The sequence below is a fragment of the Mastigoproctus giganteus genome, chromosome 6, assembly GCF_048544385.1.
Source record: "Mastigoproctus giganteus isolate SK-2022 chromosome 6, ASM4854438v1, whole genome shotgun sequence".
NCBI classification, from domain to species: domain Eukaryota; kingdom Metazoa; phylum Arthropoda; class Arachnida; order Uropygi; family Thelyphonidae; genus Mastigoproctus; species Mastigoproctus giganteus.
Genome location: NC_143580.1, coordinates 195,537,832 through 195,552,447, shown reverse-complemented (window position 1 = coordinate 195,552,447; position 14,616 = coordinate 195,537,832). Strand labels below are relative to the sequence as shown.

At 37.7% G+C, this 14,616-nt stretch overlaps 1 protein-coding gene across 1 annotated transcript in view; it reads left to right on the top strand.

The window, feature by feature from the left end:
• Positions 1–14,616, top strand: part of Cmtr1 (Cap methyltransferase 1) — a 379,789-nt gene that overhangs the window by 55,849 nt on the left and 309,324 nt on the right. The window contains exon 4 of the mRNA XM_090376649.1: positions 8,125–8,321. Coding sequence (XP_090232775.1) covers positions 8,125–8,321 — 197 coding nt within the window. The remainder of the gene's footprint in view (positions 1–8,124; positions 8,322–14,616) is intronic.

Sequence of the window (14,616 nt, the reverse complement as noted above, 5' to 3'; positions counted from 1 at the left end):
TTCCTTCCAACTCATGTATTAATGATCTTGATAAAACACTTCCCACCATTCCCAACACACTCCATTCAATGTCTCCTGTGGTTTTCCGTCAAAAGGATGTCAGAAGGATTTTGACGAATCTTGATGCTAAGAAAGTTCCATGTCCTGATGGTATTTCTCCACTTGTTCTCAAAACCTGTGCTGCTGAACTTACTCCTGTTCTTTGCTGCCTTTTTTCACTTTCTTATTGCAAAGGTGCTTTTCCTTCTGCTTGGAAATTTGCTCATATCCAGCCAGTTCTTAAAAAGGGTGACAAATCCCTCCCATCCAATTATTGTCCCATTGCAATTGCTTCTACTCTTTCTAAAGTAATGGAGAAATCAATTAACCGTTAACTCTTAAAACTAAATAGAAGCCTTCCATCTGATCAACGATTGCCAGTATGGATTCCATCAGTGTCAACTTCCATAAATGAGTTACATAAAACATGATATTCTGGCTTATGTTACTCATTTATGGACAAATTCAATGGAAAAGTTTTGCGAAACACAAGCAGTTGCCCGACATCTCAAAGGCTTTTGATCGTGTTTGGCATAAAGGACTTCTAAACAAGCTTCTGTCTTATGGTTTGCCAACTACTTTTTATAATTGGTTATCCATTTTTCTCTCTGATCGCTCACTGAGGGTGATGGTAGATGGCTGTCTGTCTTCTAACTTTTCCACTAATGGTGGTGTCCCCCAAGGTTCACTTCTTTCCCCCACTCTTTTCCTCTTGTATATTAATGACCTTCCATTGACTGGAAAATCTATCCATAGTTTTGCTGATGATAGCACATTGCATTCTACTTTCCATTTTGAGAAACCTTGCTCTGCTCAATCAGCTTCAACTTCTCGAATATCCTCTCCCAATTCCTTAAATGCCAATCTCCAGGTAATTCTCCAGTGGGGCAAAGAAAACTTAGTTGATTTCAATCCTTCTAAAACTCAGTCTTGTCTTATATCTTGCAAAAAGGATTCTTCTGCTCCTATGCTTATCTTTGGTGACATTCAGATTTCTAGGCAAAATGATATATCTCTTTTACCCTGACTTCTAATCTCTCTTGGCACAAGCACATTACAAATATTGCATCCTCTGCATCTAAAAATCTTGGTTTTCTCTTTTGCTCTTGGCATTACTTTTCTTCCAAACAGCTGTTGACTCTGTACAAATCGCAAATCTGCCCTACCATGGAATATTGTTTCCACATCTGGACATTTGGGCAGTGCCTCCAAAACCTCTCTCAGGCTCCTAGATTCCATTCAGAAGAGGGCAGTTATGTTAATTATGACTCCTCTCTAACAGAGTCTCTCCACTCGCTGTTTCATAGACGTACTGTTTCTGCTGCATGCCTTTTCTACAGATGCTTCCATGGGCACTATTCTTCTGAATTGGCTTCTGTAATTCCCGCTCTCTTTCCAGCTTTCTCTCTTTCTCTCTGGTCTTGGCGCATTATAGCCTTAGTTGCTAATGCCCCAATAAAATCCAAACCAAACCAAACAAAACTCTTTCTCTCTGCTAGCTGTGTCATACCTAACCTATATCTGTACTGGCCTGAAACCACCCTTGCCTAGCAACCCAAAGGTCGCGGGTTCGAATCCCGCCTCGGGCTTGGATCAAAGTACTGCAAAAACTTTGGAAGGTGCATTTTGGCCACAGAAGCCGATGCCCCAACAACTAACAAAAAAAAAAAAAAAAAAAACAAAAAACCACCCTATCCTCAGATATATGTATGGACAGGTACATAGACGATCTTTGGTAATCAAACCCCCCTACCCTAAGATATGTATGTACTGGTCTGAAACCACCCTACCCTCAGACATATGTATGGACAGGTACATAGACGATCTGTTGGTAATCAAACCACCCTACCCTCAGATATATGTATGTGCTGGTCTGAAACCACCCTATCCTCAGATATATGTATGTACTGGTCTCAAACCACTCTACCCTCAGATATGTATGTATGTACAAGTTCATATACGACCTGTTGTTAATCAAACCACCCTACCCTCAGATATATGTATGTACAGTTACATAGATGACCTGTTGGTAATCAATTACCCCACATTTCTACAGGACTTTTCTTGTATTTATCCTCCAGAACTCACTCTGGAAAGAAGTAATAACAATGACCTTTCTGCTAATTATTTAGACCTGGACATTAACATCAATAACTCACATACTGCTATTAACATTTATAACAAAAGAGATGCCTTTAACTTTAATGTGGTCAGTTTCACCCATTGGCGCTCAATTATATCAGAAAAACGTACATTCAAATATAATACTCTCTCAATGCATCAGGAGTCAGTTTGGTGCTACATAAACACTGGGAAAGGGAAAATGAGAGTAGGAGTGTGTTATAGGCCTAATGACTCTGATGAATACAACAAACAGTTGTGCAGAGAAATAGAGTGGGTCATTAAATCAGAATGTCTTTTAAAGGGAGATTTTAACTTTCCAGATATTGACTGGAACTTGTGGTTTGGTCATTTGCAGGCTAGCAAGACTTTTGTGGATTTATTGGAGGATTGTTTTCTACAGCAACATGTTCGAGGGGCAACCAGAGAGAGTAATACTTTTGATCTGATTATCAGCAGTGACTATTCATGAATTAATAATTTGCAGATAAAGGAACCACTAGGTGGCAGTGATCACAGTGTACTGATGTAGGATTTACTTAAAGATGTAACTACCATGAAGGGTAAAGGAAAGGGTTTTTGTTTTCGTAAAGGTGACTACACTGGTCTCAGACAATTTTTAAATTCTGTTCAGTAGGATCAACTAATAATGTTAAAAACAGCAAATTCTAAATGGGATGCCTTCAAGGAATTAATCTTGGAAGCTACTAGGCTTTTCATACCAACTAAGAAATACAGCCAGGCCTCACATAATGTGAGTTTGATTAACGCGATTTTCAGTTAACGCTATTTGAAAAATTATACCACTTTTCACTTTACACGATGCAAATTTCCAGTTAACGCGATCTTTTTTTTTTTTATGCGATAGTTGATTTGAATCACGCGTTAAGCTTACTGCAAGTTGTACGTTCAATAAACAAATGTTTGCCTGCTGCCCACCTCGGTGTGTTCCATCAACCATCGAAAGAAGACGTGTTACTTGTTTGTCTCCTGCTAATAAAGTCAGTGCACACTTGCATAAAAATTCAAATTTTTAAATGAGCCAGATGAAAATGTTACCGTGAAGGAGAGAACAGTAAAAGAATTAGATGATATCTTTCGTATCGCAGAGAATCTCAAACAAAAGGTTTGAGTTTTTCTGCAATATTTATTTCACCAGGGCCCAGAGAAGATTGTCGTCAATCAATCAATCAATTCATCAATCAATTTCCGATAGGAAATTGATTGATGAAAAGAGGAAGTCAACACTGTTCAAATATTTCCGCAACAGTCATTTCTTCATTGTGTATTTTATGTCACAGGTTCCCAAACTTTCTCGGTTCACAGCACCCTTAGTGTCTCAGTAATTTTTTCAAGGCGCACCCAGACCAAAAGAAATACCTAACAGTTCCGTTTAGTAGTTAGGTCCAAACAACTTAATAAGAAATGCTGAAACTGTGAACTACCTTGAGCTAGTAGTTCACGTGGTGTCCGACAGATGTCGATCACTGTTTCCCTCGAAAATTTAAAATACATATTCCGCGGCGCGCAGTTTGGGAACCACTGTTTTATGCAATAAACATTTAATTCCATAATTATTTTCATTATCTTTTACATTGTATACAGTTAAAAAATTATTTAAAAGGCATTTTTAAAATTCTTTATGGACATTCCAGAAGGTCAAGGACTAATTATAATTTTTCCTATTGATTATTATATTCAATTGACACATTTCCGTTTTGCGCAATGCGCTCGCAGGACGAATTAATTGCATTAATCGAAGCCAGCCTGTACTGTTCAAGATTTAGACTTAAATGGATGTCAGATGAACTAATGAGGTTCGTAACAGAGAAGAAAAATGCGTGGGATGCATATAAATTATCAGGTGCCACAGACGCCTATGGCAGATATAAACCAGTCTGTAATCAAGTCACAAAGGAGGTTAGGCAAGCGAAGGCTGATTACGAGAAATCCTTGGCAAAGGATGCAAAGAAAAATAACAAAGACTTCATTACTTATGTAGAAGGAAGGGGATAAGGGGATGAATTAGATTGGTCCACTTGATATTGATTGTTCAACTGTTGATGATCCTGCTCACATAGCTGACAAACTGAATGAGTATTTTGCATCTACACTTGACACATGAGGAATTCCGTAAGGAAGGAGAGGACAGAAATTTACTAAACTCTAACAGGGAGCTAAATGATTTTGTAATAATGGAGAACAAAGTGGAGGAGAAATTGTTGAAGTTAAACATAAAAAAGGCACCTGAAGGGATGAAATCTTCCCTTCAATTTTTTATCTCATGCGCAGAAAAAATTACAAAAGCGTGCAATTTTAAAAATTATAAAATTACAAAAAAAGAGACAGGCATAACGTCAGTAAGTTTTACCTCTCGAGCACTGTTGCTAGAATCGTTCTTCAGCTGATAAGTATGCCGCTGTGGAGATTTAGAAAGGGTGGGCCGCTCAATCTTACGAAAGAACATATTAATGAATGACTGGACGGTGGCTTTTTTCTTTTCATCCTAGATTTCTTTGTAGCAAGCAAGCATATCATTCACCCCTCTGTTAACTTTTAAGAATCGTTAGTTGTCAGGATCCATCTTCTCAAACTTCGCCATTGCCGATGCAATTTCACGAAATGCCATCACCATCTCTTTGGTGATGAAGCGTCTCGGCTCCTCATTTAGTTCATCTTGTGCTTCATCGGCATTTTCTTCTTTCACTCTCACTGCCTGCAAGTCAATAAGTTCTTCGTTAGATAATTCCGTCTCTTCCTCTATTAACTCCTCCACGTCTTTGGCATCAACCTGCAACTGAAATAGCTCTGCAACCTTTACAATCTTATCTGTAACCTCTTCATATGATTCATCTTTTTCAAATCCTTCGAAGCCTTTTACGTGCCATAGCCATATTTTCTTCCATGCACCAGTTAAACAACTTTTAGTAATTTCCACCCAGGCATTATTAATGTTTAAGATGGTGTGGTAAATATTGTAAGATACAAAGGTCTCTCAACGTAAATTTTTTCTCATTGTCTACTGCAGACAATGCCTGAGCAAATAATAACGTGATTTTAAATTCGAAATAAATCAATTTTGTTTCATTTCCTGGGACTACCACCACTTGCACTTTCCGTTGATTGCTTTCCCTTCACCATTATAATACGTAAATAGGAATGAAGAGAAGATTTTTCATAACAATCATATAAAAAACAAATTTCTGAAAATTTGTTTTTTATATGATTGAAGATTTCAGTGAAGGGGAACACATTTCATCATAAAAGCGTAAAAATCCACGTTTCAGTTATCGGTATTATCGCAAATGCAATCAAATCGAGTTTACTATCCGTTTATAATTACATGCACTAACAGAAAAGCCCAATAAACTGGAAAGTGCATATTGTTTTTTGCTCGTGATCTCCAGAAACGTCCTTTAGAAAAATATCATAAAGGCGTTCAAAATTGATTCTTATAACGGGAACAGATGATAACGATAAAGCAGTCTCCATTATAAAAATGACCTTTTAAGAGATAAATAGCTTAGTTATAATAGTGAAAATTTCAATTTCCAAAGTCTTGGAACCAAAAAAAAAAAAAAAAAACAGTGTATTATTGGGTTCACATTATGATATTTTCACAATACCTCCATTTATTCCTACAGGATGCAAAATACATTTCCATGATTTTTTTAAAGTTTGCACTGGTCAGCAAAAACTTACGTAAAGTCGAATTTTCTGAAGTCGAGTATTACGTAAGTCGGCGAGTTCTTGTATATACTTACTATCTCTATCTATGCATCCAGTCACAAGAGAGGTGAGTAGTTTCATGCAAATTGCTTATACAGAAACCTCACAAATAAAATATATGTGTGTCCATATGCGACTATTGTTGTGACCATGTCCGTCCATCCGTCTGTCTGTTCATCTGTCCACATGTAACAGATGGACTCCCGGTGGATGGATTTTCATGAAATTTTATATTTGAGCCTTTAAAGAATATTTGTCAAGCCATTACAGATTTCATTAAAATTGGACAAGTAGAAATTCAACAATTAATATTTCTTTTTTACATACAATTTTTATGGAAAAAGAAATTCATAGATTAAATGTAGTTTTAATGCAGTATTTGTAACTTTAGATAGTCAGTGCATGTTTTGCCTGTATTGCTATTTAAGACTCATGAACATGGTGTACCTTGAAGGGGAATAGATAGCCGGGTGGGTAAAGTGCCTGCCTGGCAACCCAAAGGTCGCGGGTTCGATTCCCGCCTAGGGCTTGGATCAAAGTACTGCGAAAACCTTGGGAGGTGCATTATGGTCACAGAAGCCTATGCGCCAACAACTACAAAAAAAAAAAAAAAAAATCATCATCCATATAGATACATACATTCAGAGAGAAAAGAGACTTGAACGTATGTAGGCAAAACTAATAAATATTATATTGTTGAAATTAAACTGAATGGCTAAATTTAAAGAATGTAAAGCTGTAGTTTCATTAAATGTTGGGAATCACTTGATAAGGAGATAACTATATTTACTTTCCACTTCTATTAATTGCAGAAAAAAAAATCAATTTGTAAATCAATTAATGTAAGAAAAAAAATTGAGCACTCCTGAAATGTAATGCACTGTGTACATTTACTAACTTGTTAATAATTATAATTCTGTCCTCAATGTTAAAATTTCTTTCCTTCCAATAAAAGAACAAAAATATTAGAGGTATGAAAAAAAAAAAACCACATTTAATCTCCACAGCTGGATTTGATCACATGTTAAGTTTCTTAATTATGTTTCAGTAAACATGTTTATCTACTGTCATACACCACTGCCTATTGCTAAACTTTATTTATAATATTCTTAATCAAGATTCTGACGTGGCACAATCAAGATTCTGACAGGACCACAAATTAATTATTTAGTTGCATAATTTTGCAGTTAAAAAGTAATATATTTAATTTTAGTTAAAAAAAAAAAAAAAAGGCTAACTGCAGCCATTATCAACCCACTACAGGATGGAAGCATCCTCAACAATTCATGTTGAGGGAAGTGGACCATAATCTGCCACACTGGTCCAGTGCAGGCTGGCAAATCGACCGTATTTAGCAGTCAGCGACTTGAACCCTGGTCTACTCAAAGAGTGTGTGCTACTGCACTCCCGCTCCTGACCACTTGGCTATGGTTTTAGTTAATTAGATAGTATGAATCAGAGCTGTACTACAACATCGTTCTGAAGTTTGCCAGGGTGAATTTAAATTTATTTTACTACTACTGGTTTTAGTTAATATAATATTAAAACTCAAGGATAATATCATGCTATAAGCATATATTCAAAAATTTTTGATAAATGTATAATATATTGCCCCACTGCTTTGTGTTGGATACATTAGTTATTTTTATTATTTTGGGAGAAACACCTTGGAATGCCATTAAAATGTATTTCAATAAAAAGGTGGGGTCTGTATTAAAAGTTTTACAAATTACAGTTTCTTAAAAAGTTGGGGTATGTATTTAATAATCTCTCATGTCAGTTTTGCATTATTCAGATTTTCAGCTTTAGTAAAAGCTATTACTCTTACATTAATCTTACTATTTGACATTTAATTATAGTAAGAGTTTTTAGATACTGTCTCTGCTTGGCTTCACAAACATTTAATCTTTGAAATTGTCAGATGCACCATAACATGAAATGGCCATAACAACCAATTCTTCAAATAGGCCTTGGGGATTGGGAAATTTAGAAAAGTCAGGAAAGAGTTTTTACCCTGTGTGAAGTTCAGGAAGTATGAAGTAATAATACCATAAGGAAGTTTATATATAGGTAAGTGGATTTGGTTAGGTTGAAAGTGGATTTTATTTGTATTTCTGAATCCCTGTTTTAGATATCCAGTACAGCCATAACATTTTTATAAATAGGACAAAAAAGTCCTGTCTTCCGTTGTCTATGCAAGTTTTTATTATATCTGTAATTCTTTCCATTTATTAGCTTATGATAGTTATCAGTATCCTGTAAATGGTGAGGAAGTTCCTAAAAAGCTAAGAACAACACACTACTATACTGCAAGTAGTCAGGATACTACTGAAGAGGAGGAGGATGATGATGACGATGATGCAGATGATCAAGATAATTCCCACAATCCAAAACAAGAAGGGGGGGGGTTTGATGTTGGTTATAATCTTATGGTAAGTCATCAGTTGTTTCTTCATCACGATCCAGTATTTCATTTAATACTTTTACTATACAGAAATGTGAAAAGATTAGATTGTAGTTTACATTTCTTCTTCTTCTGTAGATGAATATATTAAACATTTATTTTAAAAATGTAATGTAATGTAATATATTTCTTTTTAATTTTTGTAAATTTTTATACAATATAACAGCTTTACAGTAAGAGGAGCAGAGAGAATGTATCCTCTGGAGAAACACCAACTTAGCTGGTGTTATCATCATTGTATTGTTTAGTGTAATGTGCAAGTCTGCAAGTTTCTTCTCATTAGAATTTAATCCAGAAAGTTAAATATTTTAGTATTTGCAGTAGCAAAATGATGCAAGAAAGTGAGCTTATACTGCATCAGCAAAAAAAAAAAAAAAACTCAATTTGCTCAAACATTACTCATTTGCCCATCTCTTCTAATATTTCTATTTGTGCAATCCTTCTTTAAATTTACTGAAACTGTCTACTTCTATCTCTCACTCTCTCTCTCTCTCTCTCTCTCACTCACTGAAAGCAAATTTTCACACATCTATCCTGCGATCATCCTTTTTAAATACAGGATTGTTAAAATTAAAGTATCCCTATGTAGAGGGCTCTGGAGCAAGTTCTAAGGCTCATACTGAAGAGAAATTTGGACAACAGGTACAATAAAGAATGTGCTCGCCATTTATTGGGAAAAAAAAATTAGTTACAAAATTTGTCACTGTATGATGCGTAACTATCTTAGTTACGATTATGCAAATAACTTAAGTTATTTGCATAATTGTAAGTTATTGCCACAGTGCCACTATTCAGCTCTACTGTATTGTATAAAAGCAAAGCAGTCTCTTCAAAATCATACAGTAGATGTTTGCCTGCACTACAGCAGCAATGCCAACGACGTTGCAGGAAAAGATGCTATTAGTGAAGCTGTACTATTAGAACAGCAACAATGCAGCTGTTGCTATCAGAGAATTCCAGCATCAGAAGCGCATAAGGCCTGGACCTATGACTGTTTGTGTTGTCCGCAAAATGATTGTGAAATTTGAAGCAACAGGACATCTTGGTGTTCAACCTGGTAGAGTTTGAAAACGAGTGGACTCCTCTCGTGTTGAAGATATGGCTATGGCTGTCGTGGATTTCGATCTACATGTGGTAGCGCAAGTGTGCCAGCTGTTTCTCGTGAAGTGGACATGGCATATTCCACTGTAAGGCTAGTAATGCGTCCGGTGTTGTGGTACTATCCTTACAAGATGCACATGCTACAGCAGCTAAAGCATGGTGATGCAGATATTTGTTTCACATATGCACTTCAGTTTCTGGCTCAAATGACAGTGGATATCACTTGGCCATGGAATATCCTTCGGAGTGATGAAGCGTACTTCTGCTTAAATATACACAACTGTGTTGTGCGTGTTCACTTGGCCGTAAATCCACATCTGGTGTGGATTTACGGCCACATTCACGATTGGGCCATATTTTTTTGAACAGGTAACACCGACTGGACCCCGCACCTGTTCCATCACTGGACAGTGATATTATGAAATGTTGGCAAATTTTGCAACCAGAGCTGCAACAACATGGGGGTGCCTATAGGGTACCATATTCATGCAAGATGGTGTGCCACCCCACATCCACCGTTGTGTCCAAAGATTGCTAAGGCAACACTTTACAGATGAACGGGTCATCAGCCGTTGTTTCCAGACATCTTGGCCATCTTGATCACCAGACCTCACCCCATGCGACTTCTGGTTGTGGGGTTTTTTGAAGAACCAGGTATATCGGGAAAGATGTCAAACTCTGCAGATCTGAAGGACAGCATTAGACATGTGCTGGCTATTCCAGTTGACATGTTACATTCTGCTGTAGAGAATGCTGTTCTTCGAATGGAAACTGTTGTTGACTAAAATGGAGGGCACATTGAACAGTTGTAGTGCTGTTCAAGTGATTTGTATTGCCACAGCGGCATATAGTGACAATTTTTTTTTTTTTTCCAGTAAATGGCGAGCGCATTCTTTATTGTACCTGTTGTCCAAATTTCTCTTTGGTACGAGCCTTAGAACTCGCTCCAGAGCCCTCTACATAGGGATACTTTAATTTTAACAACCCTGTGTGTGTGTGTCATCCAAGAGAGAGAGTAAAAAGTAAATTAAACTATTTAGTTTAATTTACTTAACCCATTTAAACTCCTAAACAATTCATTCAGTTGTGTCTCCTCACAGGTGCCTAGTTTCTGGATACTACAATTTACATATCTCAAATCTTTCTTTGTAAGAATACCTTTTTGTGCCATTTGATTAATCATGTTACTGTTTCCTGCAGTTGTTCCTACAGATCTTCATTCTTACTAAAATTATGCTTAAAAACCTCATTTCAGATTTGCAGAGGTATGCAGTACTACTCCAGCTGCAGCCTAACCTTTCTATTATATGATGGGTTAATCATCTCTTTGTCCCTGCTGAAAAAAATCCTCTATATCATTGACAGAATCCCACCAGCTGCTAGCATCCTGTCTACACTTCTCAGGGAACTTTACATCAGACTGTACAGTTACCTCTGGTTATTTTTCACTCTTCACTACTTTGAGTGTGGAGAATGAAACCACTCAAATCTAGATGATCCTGCAATGCAGGATCATCTAGACAAGACTGCAGCAATAATTCAGACACAGCATGGGTTTGTTAAGGGAAAGTCTTGTCTGACAAATTTAATAGGTTATTATGATGTGGTTACAAAGGAACTGGATGCAAAAAATAATTTTGATATCATATATTTGGATTTCAGGAAAGCTTTTGACACTGTTGCACATGGAAGACTATTGTACAAATTGGAGCAGAATGGTATTAAGGGTAAGTTGCTACAATGGATAAAAGGATGGTTAAGTGTGAGAAGACAGAGGGTGGTAATCAATGGGTGCTGCTCTTCTTGGACTAATGTTATTAGTGGAGTCCCACAGGGTTTGGTGTTAGGTCCACTGTTGTTTTGTATATTTATCAATGATATTGATGAAGGTATATCAGGCTTAATGTTGAAGTTTGCAGATGATACAAAGGTTGGCAGGGTTGTTAATGACAGTAATGGCAGTGTGCTACTGCAACAGGATCTGGATAATTTGGGCAGATGGGCTAAGAAGTGGCAACTGAAGTTTAACCTTGACAAATGCAAAGTACTGCATATGGGTAGAAATAACCCCCAGAGAAACGTACCAACTGTGTGGTACTACACTTAAGGTGGTAGAAAATGAAAAAGACCTGGGAGTAATTGTGCAGGCAGATATGAAGTTTTCTGAGCAATGCAGACAGGCTGCCAGGGCAGGTCATGGGGTTTTGTCAATGATATATAGGAATTTTGCTAGCAGGGAAAAGGAGGTGATTATCCCTCTGTATAAGGCAATGGTCAGGCCACGCCTTGAGTACTGCGTACAGGTCTGGAGGCCTCATTTTAGGAAGGATGTAGATTTACTTGAGCGTGTACAGAGAAGGGCAACAAGATTGGTGAGGGGAATGAAGGGATCCTCTTACCAAGAGAGGCTTAAGTTCTGCAAATTGCAGTGGCTGGAGACTAGGCACCTGCGCGGTGATCTGATTGAGGTATATAAGGCCTTGAATGGGTTGAGCACGCTGAATTCTGATGGGATCCTTCCACTTGTTCAGATTACGAACCTAAGGGGGCATAAATTCAAATTAAGAAAAGACAGATGTAGAATAGATGTGCGGAAATTTGCCTTTAGCCAGCGGGTGGTTAATTGCTGGAACAAACTTCCATCTGTCGTTGTGGAAGTTGATAGGTTGAATAAATTTAAGGAGGAACTGGACAGGCATTTGGAGGGAATGGTGTGATTTTTTTTTTTTTTTTTTTTGGCTGATGCTGCATAAGCTCATACATTTACTTTCTTGCATCACATGCCACTACTACTACTACTACTACTATGTTACACTGGGATTATTGGTATCCAAATGCAGTACCTTGCATTTATGAATATTAAACCTCATTTGCCACTTTTCAGGCCAACTGATTTATTTATTGCAGTCTTGTTCAAGTAGCATACCCTGATTATTGTCATTAATCACCCTGCCAACCTTTGTATCATCTGCAAACTTACACATTAAGCTTTATATGCCTTCATCAATATAATAAATACTGAAAACAGTAAGTAGCCCAGAACTGGCCCATAGTGTTGATAATGTGCCTGTTATTGTAGGCCTACAAGCTAGAGTAACGAGGGTATTAAAAGAGGAGATTGAGTACTTGGTGGTAACAGGTTATCCTTGTCATCTTATTAATTTGTATGCTGAAAAGGCATCTGCATGCTTTTCTGTGAAAGTGAATGAATATTTGGTGGAAATTTACTACTATCTAGAAGTGATAAAATGGAAAGATAAATTCAACTGATGTATGCCAACATGCACACACTTTTCAGTGTGTGTGGGTGCGTGTGTACCTTGGTTATCTGTGGTTAAATGCGTAACTAGACTTGTAGAATAGTGGCAGTCTTTGACAAGTCTATTTAAAGAAGAGATTGGAAGTGGTGAGAAAAGCATTATGAGCACTTTCAGAGTTACCAAATTGAAAGTACAAATGATCACTAGTGAGTGGCAGGGACTCATGTTCAAATCCCTTTCATGATCCAAAAGCTTTGAGAGAAGACAAATTGATGAATTCAAGAGAATTGAATTTTGAACTTCTAGTAAAAGCAATCCTAAAGAAGTCAAGTAAGCTGATAATTTTAGGCATGTTATCCTGACTCATTTAGAAAGACTGTTCATGTTCCTCTCTTCTTGCTTGAATAAAGCAATTTGCTTGTTTCTTTTGCTGTGCTATGCTGATGTTTGAAAATTCGAACATCGCCCTTCAATCCAGCGTACCTTACATCTGCATACTGAGGTCATTGCTCCTAGATATGTTGAAGAGTATTTTGTGCAGATTTATTTTACCAATATTTTTCAAATCTTCCACTTCCATTTTGAAAATTGATTACAATAGCAGACTAAACCAGAGGGATGATTCTGGCTCAGTTATGGGCCAGGGCTGTACAGTAGTGCTCTTGTTTGGAGAACTGAAAAGTGTACATTCTTGTGACATTGAAATTGCAGCACCCAGTAGGAATGATGGGAAGTGCATGTAAATCAGCAATATTGTGCCAAGATATGCAAATGGTTAAAGTTCAGGATTATTTGGGCTGAAGATTTGGCTGATACAAAAATGAATGTAGAGATCATGGAGTTCAAAGCAACACATGTGGGACCTAGTTAACAGGCTTCTATCTCACAGGAACTAACTTCAGAGTGCAAGGAGATTATAGAGACTGCCGAGACATCACATTCAACACCAATATCAACAGCTCAGCAACTTTGATATAGGTCAGGTTATTGGTCTCCAAGAGGCTCGATGGTCATTTTGTTGTGTAGTGGAATGTGTGGGCCCTGACAGTAACACAGTGCACAGATGTTGGCAAGTGGCTGCAAGAAGGTACAACTGCTCATTGAATGTGTAGTGGAGGACTACAGAATGGGAGGATTGTCTTATCCATCGACAAGTTTATGCTACACTGGCTACCATACAATGAGCTATGACATCATCTGGCTGTCACTCCATCACTTGTCAAACCACTGAATGCTGCCTGGGAGAAAGGGCCACCATGCATACAGGCCATTGCAATGATTACTGCTGACCACTGCCAATTGTCAACAGCATCTGGAATGGTGCTGTGCACAGGTCATTTGGGATATAGAGTGGCATCAGGTGGACTTCAGCAATGAATCCCACATCTGATTGGAGCCCAATGATTGCCACATACATGTGTGTGTCAACGACATGGGGAATGCAATGATTTCAGAGCCATTGCTGAGTGCCATACTGCATGCCCTTGTTGGTGTTCTGGTGTGGGGAGCAATCAGTTTTGGTAGGTATCAAAACTGATTGCTCCCCACATGTGACAATGTGTTTGTCAACAAAAACCTGACTGTTTGCTGCTATGTCACTGAGATTCTGGAACCCCTCACTCTTCCCTTGCTTACTGGTGTGCCTGATGCCATTCTGCAGTAGGACAGTGCCCAAACACCTATCACAGGAGTTTCCTTTGAATGTCTTTGTGGTACAGATGTACCAGTCTTGGCCAGCCAAGTCCTCATATTTCTACCCCATCAAGCACATGTAGCCTTTACTGGACACCATCTACAAAGCCACCTACAGCCAGCACAGACTACAGATGTTCTGCAGGATCAGGCACAAGACAATTGGTGGGAAACACTGAGGAAAGCTATTTGATATCTATATGATTCAAT